The sequence below is a fragment of the Amblyomma americanum genome, chromosome 3 (genome assembly GCF_052857255.1).
Source record: "Amblyomma americanum isolate KBUSLIRL-KWMA chromosome 3, ASM5285725v1, whole genome shotgun sequence".
Taxonomy (NCBI): Eukaryota; Metazoa; Arthropoda; class Arachnida; order Ixodida; family Ixodidae; genus Amblyomma; species Amblyomma americanum.
Window position 1 is genome coordinate 190,512,296 of NC_135499.1, and position 14,857 is coordinate 190,527,152.

General features: G+C 49.2%; 2 protein-coding genes across 5 annotated transcripts in view; one reads left to right on the forward strand and one right to left on the reverse strand.

Annotated features, from left to right (window-relative positions):
- The window catches only part of GckIII (Germinal centre kinase III), a 131,543-nt gene that overhangs the window by 53,247 nt on the left and 63,439 nt on the right, over positions 1 to 14,857 (forward strand). The window contains exon 1 of one of the 4 annotated variants that reach the window (XM_077659315.1): positions 10,933 to 12,433. The exons of the other annotated variants lie outside the window; for them this stretch is intronic. Coding sequence (XP_077515441.1) covers positions 12,182 to 12,433 — 252 coding nt within the window. The 5' untranslated portion in view covers positions 10,933 to 12,181. Of the gene's footprint in view, positions 1 to 10,932; positions 12,434 to 14,857 lie in introns of those variants that run through there. 4 annotated transcript variants of the gene reach the window in all.
- On the reverse strand, positions 1,616 to 5,832 carry LOC144125696 (uncharacterized). The gene is made up of 3 exons (XM_077659313.1): positions 4,628 to 5,832; positions 3,598 to 3,748; positions 1,616 to 1,741 (listed from the first exon to the last, which is right to left on the reverse strand). The coding sequence occupies exons 1-3, from the start codon at positions 4,728 to 4,730 to the stop codon at positions 1,648 to 1,650; spliced, it is 348 nt and encodes a 115-aa protein (XP_077515439.1). The 5' UTR covers positions 4,731 to 5,832; the 3' UTR covers positions 1,616 to 1,647.

Genomic DNA, 14,857 nt, shown 5'->3' on the forward strand with positions numbered 1-14,857 from the left:
CAGGATATATCGACCCGCCCGAAACGCTGCTCTCCGCGGACCAAGCGCGGTATATCTTTGCCTTTGCTTTGTCGGTCTGGCCCGGGCTGCGTCGATCACGCTTCCTCTGCGCAGGGGAGAGGAGAGCGAAGGAAAGGAGCGCCTGTGGGCACGACGGCCTGCGCAATGCTGGTTCACTGCTAGACTACAGTGTCGCAGGTTAGGATCGCCTCGAGGAAATAGCGTTCCCCATGCGTCTTGACGAAGCTGATGCGCTTCGACCGTTTTGGTACCGCTGTCGCACGGACACCTTCGATCGTTATCGAGAGCATCGTTGTCGAGACGAGCAGATCCGGCGTTGCGAGACGGCCAGTTCAGTCGCGATCGAGCCCGATCCTGATCGACCCGGTTCCTGACGCGCAGAGTTGAGAGCTGCTACGCGCCTGCTCAAGAAGCGATCAAATGCAGAATAAAAATGAGACGTGCTGAAAGATACTCTATAAAAGACGTGAAATTTAAAGCTTTTGTTTATTTTATCCAGTGGGGCTTGATTTCCAAAATTGTGTTCGCACTGTCAACGCCGCGGCCCACCTCGGCGGTAAACAAAAACAGCACACACGTGCGCGGCCCGTGGTATACGGTGTTTGGTGTGCGTTCGTTATGCAACCTCGCAAAACTAACTCCTCTTATGCAACCACGCGGATATGCAGCGAATCTTGTCATTTAGCAGGCCAATTCGCTCATCTTGAGACCGACTGGGAACGTGTGGCAGCGTTGCATGTGGAGTGGGATCAGAAGTTCCTGTGTGACTACACTGTAAAAAAAAATCCGTCAAAATGACGGGAAATACCTTGGCAGCTCTATTTCCAAGCATTTGACCGTTAAAATGATGGCACCCCGTCATTTTAAAATGACGGTGCTTTTTCATCATTTTGATGTTTTTCTTGTCAATCTGAAATACAACTGAACCGTCAATTTGATTACATTTGACCATCAAAATGACGGCAGAACATCATTTCTAAATGACAGTTTTTCCATCATTTTGACGTCTTTCTTGTCAATCTGAAATACAACTGAACCGTCAATTTGATGACATTTGACCATCAAAGTGACAGCAGAACATCATTTCTAAATGACAGTTTTTCCATCATTTTGATGTTTTTCTTGTCAATGTGAAATACAGTCAAACTGTCAATTTGATAGCATTTGACCGTAGCAGTTACAGCAAGATGTCATTTCTAAATGACAATGTTTTTTCCTGACTTCGATGTCATTTTTATCGATTTGAAAATATAGCCAAACTGTAATTATACCACTGATTGTCTGCGATGGCAAGCTGTCAATTTTAAAACTGTTTTTATGACTTCAAGACTTTTTGCAAATTTGAAATTATCTATAACTGTCAGTACAGCATTTGGCCATCAAGGTAATAGCAGGCTGTAATTTCGAAATGACTATGCTTTTAACCATTCCAAAATTTGGCTTGTCAACATGAAATGCAACTGTGTTGTCAGTATGATGGCCCAACACGACAAGTCTCAACATAATTCTGTGTCAATATATAGTGTGGTGAACCTGACCACATGAAAGTCACTTGCAGTGGGCAGTACCTCATAAACCATGCAACAAAAACAAATTTACATTTCTACTTGCACATTTATTCATAAATTAAAGTGCATTCAGCAGGCTCAGCAACTTTAGTGCGATTCCGCAGGCCCTGCCTTTGCCGCGCCCTTTCGTTGGGTTGCTCTGCCCAAGGTACCTGGAAACAAAACGAGGATAGAATAAATCCATGCTCCATAAACTGTGCCAATCACATACTCTGCCTACACGCGTGAAATGCCATGAATGTGTGAACTGCACTACCTTCTGCAACACACAGTATTACGAAATTGAAAGACGAGATTAAAATCAGGTAGCAACAAATGTGAGCACACTAGTAGTGCGCTTAAATAGCTACATATACATGCACTAACAATAGATGATGTACCTAAATGTAACCATTATTATAACTCGTAAAAACAGCCCACAATTGCACATACACACCGTATAGTATTTCTAGTAACAATAGGTGCTCATCATGTACAGGAACCATACACAGAGTCTAGAAACCATAACTATGCAAGAGCATTTTGCTGCATTTCAGTGTTTTCAGCTATCAGCCGCAAACATAGGTCAGTATTGATGTAACACCCTGATGTCCAGGTATAGGCTGCAATTGCACATGTGGCAACCATGCATACATTTAAAAACCTCATTATCATGCCTCATCATCTTACCATTTGCACAATGCTCATTCTAATTTCTGTGCCCTTGGCCACAAATAAGCGGAATTTCACACCTGAAATCTTCTGAGCAATCAACAAACCTGTCACGATGATGAATGTCTTAATTTTTTTTCTTTTACACTGCAACTGTTGACACAAAGGGCGGCCAACTTCTCAGGTGCCAACATAGCAGACTTCACGATGGCTCTTTCACCTGTCCATTTCAAGTACTGAGCAATTCTGGACAAATATGGGATCACAGCATAATTTTTTTTGAAAGGGGCTAATAACCCTGCCAGCCCCTAAAAGATCACCAGGTGAAAGGGGAAAGTGCCATGTAATGGTTGTGACAGTACCTGTGAAGCTGTCCTGCCTATGTGTCACGTCTCCCGTTTCAATGCAAAATGAAATCTGACATTCATCATTGCAAAAGGTTTGTTGAGTGCCCAGAAGGTGAGGTAGAGAGCTCTACTTTCTCGGGGCTGATTGTACACAGGCTACAGCGAGCACTGCATCAATGGTAACAAGGGAACCTGAGGCCTGTAAAAGTGCAGAGAGGCATCCGGCAACTTGCCACATGTGTGGACGCAACCCATAGTCAGACACACTGTAATGTTGCACTAGGACATTAGCCAGTGGACACGATACATAGTAGAGCGACTTAAAATAACTGCATTTACACTTAATCCTCGCTCCTATTTTTCCTGACGTCGGTACTTATAAAAGTGCTGCACACATTACATTTAGCAATAATTGACAGTCGCCCGTCCTATCTGGTTCTTCGTTCTAGCCCCTTTCTTGCAGTAGCCAACCAAAAAAATAAGCAAAACACTGAAAAGTGTTATCTAGATGCACTCACAGGACACGTGACCAAGTTTAGACAATGCAAACTGCCAGGCTTGTGCATTCATCACATGACAATGATCAAATCCGCAATTCTGCAAGTGTCAGAATACCAGAACTGGGTGCAATTTAAAATTAAAAGTCCGGCCTTCATCTCGCAATTGCCAGAGCTAGCCAATGTGCAAGGCTTGTTAGCATGTACTGCTGGCAAGCAGCACTATGTCAATAATCTTACCATTCTACTTTCTAAAGACGCCTGTGACTGGCAAATCACCATACCGGTGTGCCAAAAAAGCAACACGGTGCTGTGCCAGAGAACGAAGAAATGCACGAGAGGAATGTATGTGACGACATCAGAATTTCAGGGGAACAGGGCAGAACTGATCATTTGCAGGCACTGGCTAAGGAGGGCGAGTGCCTTTCCTCAGGAAAAAGAAGCCTGCTGCTCACACTATTGCCTCGGATTCCGATTGCTTATCAAACGCATCATCCACATTCACTCATTTACCTCTGCAAAAGCTCCATGGTGAGGGGGCAGTCGGGAGGGTACGCAACGTTGAACACAAAGAAGGCACCAAGGAGGAGGCCCATGGCCTTCTCAAGACTTCTTGTAGAATCCACTGCAACGATGATCTTCTTTATGTCCCCCATGCTTGATCCTGCAAGGAAAAAAAATTGGTCACACGCAAACGCTACCCACTAAAGGGGTGATCTAATAATTCGAGTAACTCTATGGCCTTCGATGTGTACACTGAGAGAAGCCGAATTCAAATGTACTCGTAAAAAGCCATACTGGGTCTTGTTGCTAGGCCTTATGGTACCCTGGCAGTAGACAGACACATGCAACATGCCCTCCCTTATCAGTGCTTTACACGCCACTAATTATATCTGTTGAAGATGCTTGCTTCATGTAAACATACTACATAGAACTTGTTTATGGAAAAAGCTTTACAAATATTGCACGACAAAAAAGAATTAACTTTGTCGACAGAATACTTCGTTTTTTTTTTAAATAATGGGGAATAGTGATGAGGTAACGAAACTTGGGCAAGCACCGAGGCAACTTTTCAAAGGCCCTCCATTTTGTACCTAGCCTGCCGTGACATTGATGAGAAAAGCCAAGCTCAGCTTCGTTCATGCTTTCTAGCAGAACATCATGCTTTTGGCAAGTCAAAAGGCCGCACATTAGTCTCGATGAACTCTGGCATATCACCTTATAGGGCGGAGATTGCCCCACCCTCCCCACTTATCAACAGTACTGCTACTGAGTTCCAAATTTTTTGTACACTCTAATAAGAATGGAAAACTACTGGCCAAACTTGCACATTGTTATCATGTTTAATTATTAAACAAACTGTACATACATAAGATGAAGCAGCAATTAAGCCTTTCATCCAGGGCTAGCCTCATTCCTAAGTTTTGAATATGTCCTACTAAGTAGAGTGAAGTTACACAAAATCAGGTTACATTGTAGAATAATAAAATACACTGTACAAGCCATGTTTTGAGCCAAAGTTCTATAAATGACAAATACATACCAATCACACCAAGGTGCGGAGTTGTTGGCAGTCCTTCCAGCCGCCCTTCAGCTGCATGCTGGGATTTCACAAGCCACATGTTATTAGACTCCAGAGAAAACATCAGTGATCAGATACATGCATCTCAATAATAAATCATAACCATACTTCCAACGATCCTGCTGTCATCAAGGCACTTTCTACACCTCGGGTACAGTATCATTTCAGCAGAAATGGATGAAAATGCGGTATAAAATTACAAGACTACAAATTTACTTGATTCAATAATTCCCAGCTAATGGATACGCCAGTCGAAAGAAATTTTTGGCCCTTGTTTGAGGCTTATAGGCAATAAGCTATAAAAATGAATAGAATTTATTTGGAAATAACTATTGCTGAAATAATTAGGCCCATATCTTAATGCTGTACAAGAATGAAACTGCACACTATCAGTACACGAACTAAACACTGAGCTGCCCCATCGCCACCGGACACCGACGTATGGGGCTCGGTGTGCCAGGAAGCGAGGAACAACAAAAAAGAGAGCGTAAGAAATAAAACAGAAAAAAGCTGATCAGTGCACGAAAAGTAGTCTGCTTTTTATTGACGAATACTTTTACGAACCTACGACAGTAGTGCCGACACCATGAATTCAAGGGAGCTGCAGATGGCCAGCATGGTAGTCATAGCACATGTCTTGGCCTGAATTACAACTGAAAATGTAAAAAATGGTTTTTACGACAATTTTTACTGCCCATTAAGCCCATTCATAAGGTGTTCTGCATTTAAACAGAGGCGCATGGCGCGCTAGAGCTCGACCAACTCGATTTCGATCCTTGGCCCGCGTACCAGTAATCGTAACCGAAAGTCAGGCTCGATCGCGATTGTATGTGCCCGCATGATAGAGATACTATAAACGACTTTCTTCGACTTTCTTCAATTAACGTGCGCCAATGCTCTTCGTACGCTTCAGTGTTCCTCACAGGAAGTTTTTTTTTTACACGTGGGCGCACGCAGCCCCTGAAAATCGCTGCACGTGGCTGAACCATGAGGCCGCGATTCACGCTTTACGTAGAAGCATGTCTCTGAACGGCAATCTCGGGCCCACGGCCATCGGTGCGTGTATACATTACGCGTGAGAACTAGCGTGCTCCTCGTAGCTATGTGCCTCACAGAACGCGTACTGCACGAACGAAGCATATAAGCAGAACACTTACCTCTACCCGCTGCAGCCCATACGTTCCTTGATTGCGTCTTCGCGGCCTTCCAACGCGTCGCACACAAAAAGGCAAAATGGCGCAAAAACAGAACGCACACCCGGGCAGAAGCAGCGCGCACAAAGAAAAGCGAGAGGGAACCACGACAACCGGACTCCTTCCTCGACAGCGGGGGCCGGAAGCGCGCGTTGAGCGACGTCTCACATGACGTACCCCTACGCGCCAGCCAATAGAGTTTCTCGTTTTGTGTTGCGCTCTCCGTCTCTTTCTCCTCGCCCGCTCGTTCACGGCGAAGTCTCCGTCTTTCCCGTTTGACGCCGGCGGCTCGTCAAAATAGATAAAAAAGTGGCCGTCAAAGTGACGGTTTGTTTTTACAGTGTAAATATCCCCGAGTGGTCGAAATTTTTCCCGGAGCCCTCCACTACGGCACCTCTTTCTTCCTTTCTTATTTCGCTCCCTCCTTTATCCCTTCCCTTACGGCGCGGTTCAGGTCTCCAACGATATATGAGACAGATATTGCGCCATTTCCTTTCCCCCAAAACCAATTAGAATTATAATCGGCGAGCTGTGTTTGACAGTCGGCTTAGATAATCGCGCGCCTTATCTCATAGCGAGAGCCCCCTCCCCTCCCCCTTCCAAAAAAAGAATGCTGCCAGTGTGCATTGTTCTGCGTACGTCTGTACACGTGTCTCAGGGAAGTAGGTGGTGCTTATTCATGTTGCTTTGTGTTGCAGCGCTTCCAAATGACTTATCGTGCTGCTTCAGTGGGCGTCGCGTCCTCGCGTCGATTCGACGGGAATAGCTGCGTATCCTTGCGAGACCTCTTCTCCCTCCCCATCGTCTGACGCGTTTCTCCCGAACTCGTTCTGAAACGGAGAAGCTGCGCGGTTTGCTGTTCAAGCGTGCATTGGCCTGAGCGGACCATCTCTACCAGCCAAGAGTACACACGGCTTTCTCGGATGCAGGCATCGCCGCTTCTTCCACTGCGTGCCCCGATTATTATGCGGCGGCGCGGGTGCGCGCGCATGCGTGCACGCCGGACGCGTTGTGGGCCGCCTCATTAATCAACCTCGGCGGTGGATTATGCGCGCTCGCCGTGGAGGCTGTGCATCGAGAGAGAGCGCGCGGCACGCACGCTGGACCTGATTTATGGCGGCTTCCGCGGTGGCCTCTTGTATGCACTACATACCGGTTCGAAAGCTCGTCATGACCCCGAGTAAAAACTGCGCGCTGGACAGGTCCTCCTCCCTTCGCACCGATTTTGCGGTCGCGTGTCGCCCGAAGCATGCGGCGGTAGCGGCTTTTCATTTTTGGAAGAGAAGCTTGTCTTTAAAGTGAGAATTCCATCGTTGTCATTGCCTTACTGTTTTGGGCTTCCGCTCGAGCAGGAGTGCGTGGTCTTTGCTACTCTGCAGCTTAGTGCATGCGGCCCGTAGCGAAGATGTGCAGTGTGTGCAGGTTAGGTAGCTTTTTTCCCTGTCAGCTGGCACATCGCTCGGGTAATTTACTGAGGGCAGTACTCACTGCTGGCTTTAGTAATTCAGTAAAGCAGTTCGAGGATGACTGTGTTTGTGAATTTGAAAGAAAAAGAAGTGGTGCCGGGAAAGAGGAGGTGCAAACACGTGGATCGAATTGAAGCAGGGGAAAAAAAACTTGGCTAAAAAATGACAGGGACTGAGAAAGACAAACATACAGAGCGCTGTCTATTTGTGTCTTTCTCGCGCTACGTTTTTTCCCTGAATCATGAACCAGCAAGCCCAAGCATCTACCCTTCCGAATTGGCGCGCATGCATGGTACACATTAAAAGATGCGCCAAGTCCCTTGCGTTCGACTGCCACGAGCGTTGCCACATCCTCTCCGTTAGTCGTTGAAGTAACCTTTCGTAATTAGCCTTCTTCCCTCAAAACTTCTTCCCGAGGGCAAGCTTGGGTTGGTGCAGTTCCCAAAGTCTTAAAGGTGTTGGCGGCTGTAGAAGTCGCATGCAGGTAACCACACCTTGCTCTCCGTACCCCCGCACAAACGCTGCGCACATCACCGGCAAAACAAGCTGCCTCCACCAACGAAAAAAAAGTAAACAAATATATAAAAAGCGGTACACCTCCGGCCCTTTTCTTTTTCTGCCGCCGCGGTGGCTCACTGGTTATGGCGCTCAGCTGCTGGCTCGAAAGACGCGGGTCCGATCCCGGCCGCGGCGGTCGAATTTCGATGAAGGCGAAATTCTAGAGGCCCGTGTGCTGACCGATGTCGGTGCACGTGAAAGAACCCCAGGTGTTAGAAATTTCCGCAGCCTTTCACTACGGCGTCCCTCATGGCCTGAGTCGCTTTGGGACGTTAAACCCCCATAAACCAAACCAAACCAAACCTTTTCCTTTTCTACGCTTGAGCGAATGGGCTGTGGTTGACTGACCGCGGTGCTGCGTTGTTCATTTGAGCCTCTATAGTTATAGTTTCGAAAAATATCGCTGTTTTTTTCAGCCTCTATAGTTTATAGTTTCGAAAAATATCGCTGTTCATTTAGTAAATTTTCTCGTTCCTTTAATGGGGTAGCGTAAGCCCTATTCTTCCCATGTATATTAGGGCATGTTTCTGTACACTTTCCTTGGCAATCAATAGCGATAGCGCCTGCTTGTTAGTCATTGTTATCGTTGCCTTATGTCATTTCGACTGAACCAAAACTGTGTAACACAATTAAAACACTCATTCTCGATTACTTTTTCTCCCCAAGACTAGATTTAAGGCCGCTTTTGGAGTAGTTTGTCTATTAAATAAAAACAGAATATTGCGCATGCCTAATTTTGGTTCAGCATGTTCTCACATGCTCTCATAAAGTACACACAAAGAATTGGCCTTCTGTTTTCTACTGTTATGAAGATAATTGTACCTTCGTAACAAAAAAAAAATTGTTTTGAGACAAATGAGCTTAAAGTAAAAGGTAACATTAATAATAAACTTTTCGTTTTGCCAACATTTCCTCGCCATTATATTCTATAGGCACGGCCTCCATAGCCATTATTCAATTCTTCTGTGTTTTTTTAGCAATCGTTTAGTTTCTTTGTTGTTTTTTTAACTCGCTGTTCTGTTCGGCCAAAAACTTGTCGCTGGTCAATTTCCCTCAGCGGCGGAGAGAATTACTGATTCACGTTAACCCAAAGGGCTCTAGAATCTTGGCTCTTTCTATATTATCACCGTTGAATGTTATGACAGCACCTACTTTTTACACCCTCAGTGCCTCTGGTACCAGAGAGGCATTTTTTTGAGCTTGCTCCCGGTTGAAACGAATGAGGGACTAATACCCCTGTCACACGGCATTCCTCGAAGGCCTTTCCAGCTAAGGCACCTTTTTTCACCAAAGGAGCAGCGACGCAGCTACACGGTGCAGCCCAAAGGTGAAACAGTCGTTCAGGCTTAGCACCCGCTGCTGTGCTCGAGGCGGTTGAAGCGAGTTTTTTTAAATTAAACTGGGAAATTCTGTTCATTCGTTGAGCTCAGACAATTGTTGATTCTGATAGCTTCCTTAAAGAACTGCAACAGCTGCTCTCATCAGCAGCTGCAGGTTTTGTGTGTTGCCTTGGCCACCAGGGGCACTCGGTGTCGCTGCAACAGTTTCACTGTCTTGAAATCTGGGCATAAAATATAAACACCCGTACAAAAAGCAAAGCCAGACACACCTTTCGTATTTTTAAAAAATGTTTTCATACATTGTTGCCTGCATTATTTTTTTTATTGCTTTTACTTTCGACGTTGGATGGCACTGCGATCGCACGTTCTCTAAGGCCGCGCCTTTGGGCTCCAAAGGTCTCTGACGAGCGCCTTCGCTTCCAAGGCCCTTAGCGGCAAAGTCGCAACATTTGTGCCGTGCAGCTGCACTCCTTACGCCTTTGGATATGAGGACCTGATTCTCAAAGGCCTTGGCGGTGCCCGTGTGACAGGGGCATTGAGTGCTATCATGGAACCTAAGAGCTCGAAGATTTTTCCTAGATATGTTTTTACTGCAACTGAACTGAAAAATATTCAGTTCCGGTCATAGAAAATTGTTTCAGATGGCTGGTAAGACGTTACCTGTACAAAAAAGGTGACCTGACCGTTCGTTCTTCCTTTTCAAAGCTATTATTTAAAGGAAAATATACAACTCAGGAACAAGTGTGATACTGGAAAGGATGAGGAAAAGAATGTCCTCAAGAAATTAAATAAACATATAAATTGAATTTTTAAAGTTTTTGCTTACCCTGTCCCCAAAGAGAAAGGGCTAACAAGCGGGTCGGTAGGTGAGTGCGGTCCATTATTCGCAACGCGTACCTCAACGTGTGCTTTCGGACGGGCATCCGGTGCACGCTCAGGGGTTTGCGTACTGTGAAGCAGTATACGCCTTCTTGGGTCATGTATTGGCAGGGAGCAGCTGGTGCACGTGTTCGCTGTTTTCTTTGCCTACCATTTACTTATTCAGTCTTTCTTTTTTTCATCCTTCGAGCATCGGGTAAACGGCCTGCTTGCCGGATCGTGCCAGCCGCCTTGTCTTTGACACCCACCCCCGATGAGCCAGACTGCGGACACCCGATTAATTAAGGTGTATTAAAATGGTCCCATTTTTCAGGGTGTTATGATCCTGCGTCATTTGCATGTTACACGTGTATTCGGGGCCCATCCCGTGCGGCTGGGAGCCCTTCTCGACTCTGCCGGCGTCGTCCTTTTCGTAACCGCCGGCTAATTTCCCGTCCCGCGCACGTCTCCCTGCGCGCCACCTTGAGCGCCCCGCGCAGCCGACGACGTGCCTGACGTCGCCGTCGTCGACCGGTTGCCGCTTGCCTCCCCTTCTCGTCTAGCGGCGCCGGAATTTGGGTCACGGAAGCTTCTGTGTGTGTGTGTGTCTACCTGCCTGCCTGCCACGGTGGTGGTGGTGGTCGTGCGCTGCTCGCGCGTCAGCCGAGCATGCGAGAAAAGTGCTCGCTTGCTCACCCGCTGCTCACGGGAGGAGGAAGGGCGTCCTCCTCTTCCTTGCGAGGAGGGGCCTCCTCCCCTGTTCCGATTGCGTTGCGGGGGAGGGTTCCTTGCGAGGAGGCCGCTCGTGGAAGGGCCTCGTCGCCGTGGTCGTCGTCCACTCGTCGACGGTCGGCCAGACCGCGCCGAACGAGCGAGCTTCGACGTTGGCCTCTGCCGCTCCGCTCTTCTATTCTTATTGTTTTCGTCCCCCTGCGGCTGTGCCCGAGTCGTGACCGCACGCCGCCGCCCTCCCGCCTTTTTCGTTTCGAGCGGTTCTGCTCCTCCCGCGAGCCGTGCTCGTACCTCCCGCTGACTCTTCTCGTGTGTCGTGAACGGCGGCGTGGCCTGTGTGTGTGTCTGTGTGCGTGTGTCCCGTCTTTGCCGTGCGTGCGCCCCGCAACAACCCCCGTGCTCTCCGGAAACTCGCGCTGCTCTTGGTTCTTTGCCCACGGCTCGTACCGTGCTCCAAGCAGCCCTCCTCCCTCGTTGAGTTTGGCCGCCGGCGTTCGACTTGTAGCCTCATTTCCGGCGTGCCTTGTCTTCGTCCGACAAGACGGCCCGGCGAAAGGCAAAAGAGAGAAGTACGACGACCTGCAGCGGAGGGAGCGCTGATTGCTGCGCCGGATCGGAGTGACGATCGAGAAGCGACGAGCACACCCTCTCCGCATTCGTCTCACGAAGGAGTTCGCGTCGACACAGCGGGCCGCGATTGCAGACGTCGCCGGGAGACCGCGGAGACTGCTCGGCGAGCTCCTTGGACGAAGGCCGTCCCCCTGTCGTCTTCTTTCGCGCACTACGGATTAAGGCCCGACTGGAATCGACGCGCCCCGACCACATCAGCGGCGCGGGTGGCATTCGTTGATACCCGCGTGAGCAGGAACGGGGGGAGGGAGAGAGAGAAAAAAAAAAGCGCGCCGGGCCGTCAAAGCGGGCCACCAGTGCGGCGTCCTTGTCGCCGCCTTGTCCCTTCTTCTCGGCGACAATCGGACCGGAACCCGGGCGGAAGCGCTCTTTTGGCCCAGGAAGGCGCCCATTCAGCGACGCGGAACGTGCTGGGCAGCCCGCCGGCCTTTCGCGTCCCTCCCTAGCCGCCGACGAGCGGAAGTGTGTGCACCGCTACTTGTATGTCGTACTCGTGAGCTGCGCGCGGAAGTGGTGGCGTCGTCGTCGAATCGCCGCCGCCGCCCCGGGATTTCTGTCGAGATCGGAGGTGTTAACAGCTTTGTTGCGCTGAACAGAGACGCGAAGAGGACGGGCGCAGTCTGCAGTCACCCCTGCTTCTTCGCCACGCTTGGGTTGGTAGACTGCATGGCCCAGTTGACTGCGGAGCTGCGCCTGTAGGCGACGACGCTGGGTTTCTCTCGGCGCGTGGAGGTGAGCATGCCGTCTCGCCAGGAGCACTTGCTGACGCGCACCAGCTTCGGCGGCGGCGGCAGCGCCAGCAGCGTGTGGGGCGGCGGCACGTACGGCTCGTACCAGGCGCTGGCCGCGGCGGCCGCGCCCCCGCCCCCGTGGCAGCCGCCCGGCGGCTACCAGCAGTGGGGCTACCACAACCAGTCGTTCCTCAAGTGGAGGACCTGGACGCAGCCGGCGGGCAACCCCTTCCTCAAGGGATACGACCCGTCGCAGTTTGTGAGTCTTCGTTCTTACGACGGCCGAAAGTGGTCTGCGCTATCAATGCATTGCGCGCGGCACGTGGATGCCGGTAGGCCGTTGCGATGGCTGGGCTTCCAAACTCGGCCGCGACGGCCACTTTTTGATGTATAGGCGCAGCACAGAAGCCCTCTGTACTCTGCTGCGCGCCCGAGGGCGTCGTAATCGGCCCCGAGGAACTTCTTTGTGTGCGTTTCATCGCGAAGGTCCAGTCGGCAGCAAAAGTTTTTACGGGATGCTTGTTCTCGGGAACAAATTTGCTGTAGCGCTGCCTCACACCCTGGTTTCCTGGTATTTACTAGTACATGGAGCATGCTTGAGGGCATTTTCGATGGTTGGTTTGCGCGACGACGCTGAATTGTTTTGTTGTTGTTTTTTTCGCGCATCCCCATCCCGCGAACTTTTGCCGCGGCTGTACGTACATAAGTGTTTTGGCCATAATGGGACATACCGTGCGAACGTGTGCAGTTCCGTCTCTCTGTGTATTGACACCAGTACATATGAAGCATTCCTCACAGCATTTTCGATGTTTGGGCTTGTATGAAACGGGGACGTCCCGTTTTGCCTCGGATTATCTGTTTTTTGGAACTATATGCCCCTGGTGCACAATCTTACACATGTACTGAGATTGCGCAGTCAGGTAGGGAGTTGGAAAATATTTCGATGATGTCGAAATACCAAGCGGCACCGAAAATACCAAACCGGACACATGAGCAGTGCGGGGTGGAGCTGCCCAGCTCGGATTTCGACCACCAGAGGAACCTGGTCATCAGCGCCCGACATCCTCGAATGGAGTCTTGGACGGGGGACACCACTCACGCTCGGTCACCTAAAATATTCGTACAAAGTAATTATTACCACCACCTGCCTACCTTCTAAGCTATTATGAAATCCCCACTTGTGCAGGTGCGGCTCGCCTTCTTAACCATTTCCTCCGTTAAGTATAGGTATTGCCGTAGTACTTTTGCGGACATAACTGGGTGCTCTGCAACGTGACCCATTATCCCCCACATCACCGTGCCGCGCCTCAATGTGTAGCTCAACTCAGTAAAACCTCGCACGAAAAACATTTTTAATGAGTAGATTTACATACGTATATAGGCAGGAAAAAGAAAAAAAAAGCGTGTGACAGGTCGTGAAAAAAGCTGCGGTAATCGCGACACATTGCGACATGTACAGTTGTCTTGAGGATTAACGCTTAATATTTACAGGGCAAATAAAACTAAACTGGCGAAGAGAACAATTAGTGTCTGCCTGGGAACCGCGTTTGGCTATACGTGGGGGACTGCTTTTCTTGCAAAACTGCGCAAAAGTGCGGGTCACTCCTCGGTCCCTGTGGAGTTATCTGACCTTTCCGCGAACTCGTTGATATTGTGTTCGCAAGGAAGGCCGCTCCAGTGGGGTCGGAAGTCGCCAACAAAGGGACCCGTCCCGTCCCGGCCTCCCCTGCTTGCGGCGGACGTCCTTATCCCCTCCGCGCTGTCACGGGCATAGCCCGTCTTAAGTAGCCTAACATGCATGTACTGCTGTCGACATGTGTTCGTTGTCAATGGGTTGACGAGGTTTCGGGGGCGCACGAGATACGGCTGAGTATTAGCCGAGTGACCGGAAACCCACTATTCCCGTAACGACTGTCTTCTCTTTCGGTGTGTTCTGTAAACAACTTTAGGGATCGTCTCGTCGACATGTTTGTCGCGTGTGCGAAAGAGATAGGAAAGTGGCAACTGATGGGCCGTGGGTGCCGTGGGAGAGGGTGGTTGCGTTTGTGCTGTTTGTGTATTTGATTGCAACCTCTCCTTTCCCAAATGTTTAATCAGCACTCTTTCCCCAATCTCTGATTAGTTGGCGGAAATCCTTATTTTCCTTTCCCTGACCACTGGTTGGTGAGGTGTGTCGCTTGTAATCTTATTGGCGGCTGTCCCCGCTAAGAGCGGAGATAGAGGGTTTAAAACAACCGCGCTGGGTTGAACTAGGGCTGAATTCGTCTGATAAACGGTTTAGTCATGTAAATAGTTTTCTTCTTGTTTTATTTAAGTAGTAAATAAACAGTTGACCTTCTCCTTTCTTCGAGTAACGTGAATGTTTGCGAGTTAGGACCACCGGGTCATCAAGAAACCCCGATTTCATCATCAACAAGGTGTTTCCTCTCATCACCACCTGAAGGGGGAAACTCAACTGTCCCCCTGACTTCCTTTGTGGCAGCAGCTTCGAGACGTCTTAGGCATCATTTTCGCCTTGTTTTTGCACTAGCTCGAACGCGGCTTTTATGACAACCCACCCTTGACCTCCGCTGTGAATGCGCTAGATTGACCTGTGCGTCGTATTTCACGCTGATAATTACTTTCGGATGGGAAACAGACTAGTGTTTATCTTCCTCGCACTCGTTCTCTGTTCTGTTCATTT

Excerpts from the sequence above, each read along its gene's own strand:
- LOC144125696 (XM_077659313.1), bottom strand. The coding sequence starts at position 4,730 with ATGTTTTCTCTGGAGTCTAATAACATGTGGCTTGTGAAATCCCAGCAT. Across the intron at positions 3,749-4,627 it reads TCCGCACCTTGGTGTGATTG|GATCAAGCATGGGGGACATA; the intron begins GTATGTATTTGT and ends TTTTCCTTGCAG. Across the intron at positions 1,742-3,597 it reads ACCATGGAGCTTTTGCAGAG|GTACCTTGGGCAGAGCAACC; the intron begins GTAAATGAGTGA and ends TTTTGTTTCCAG.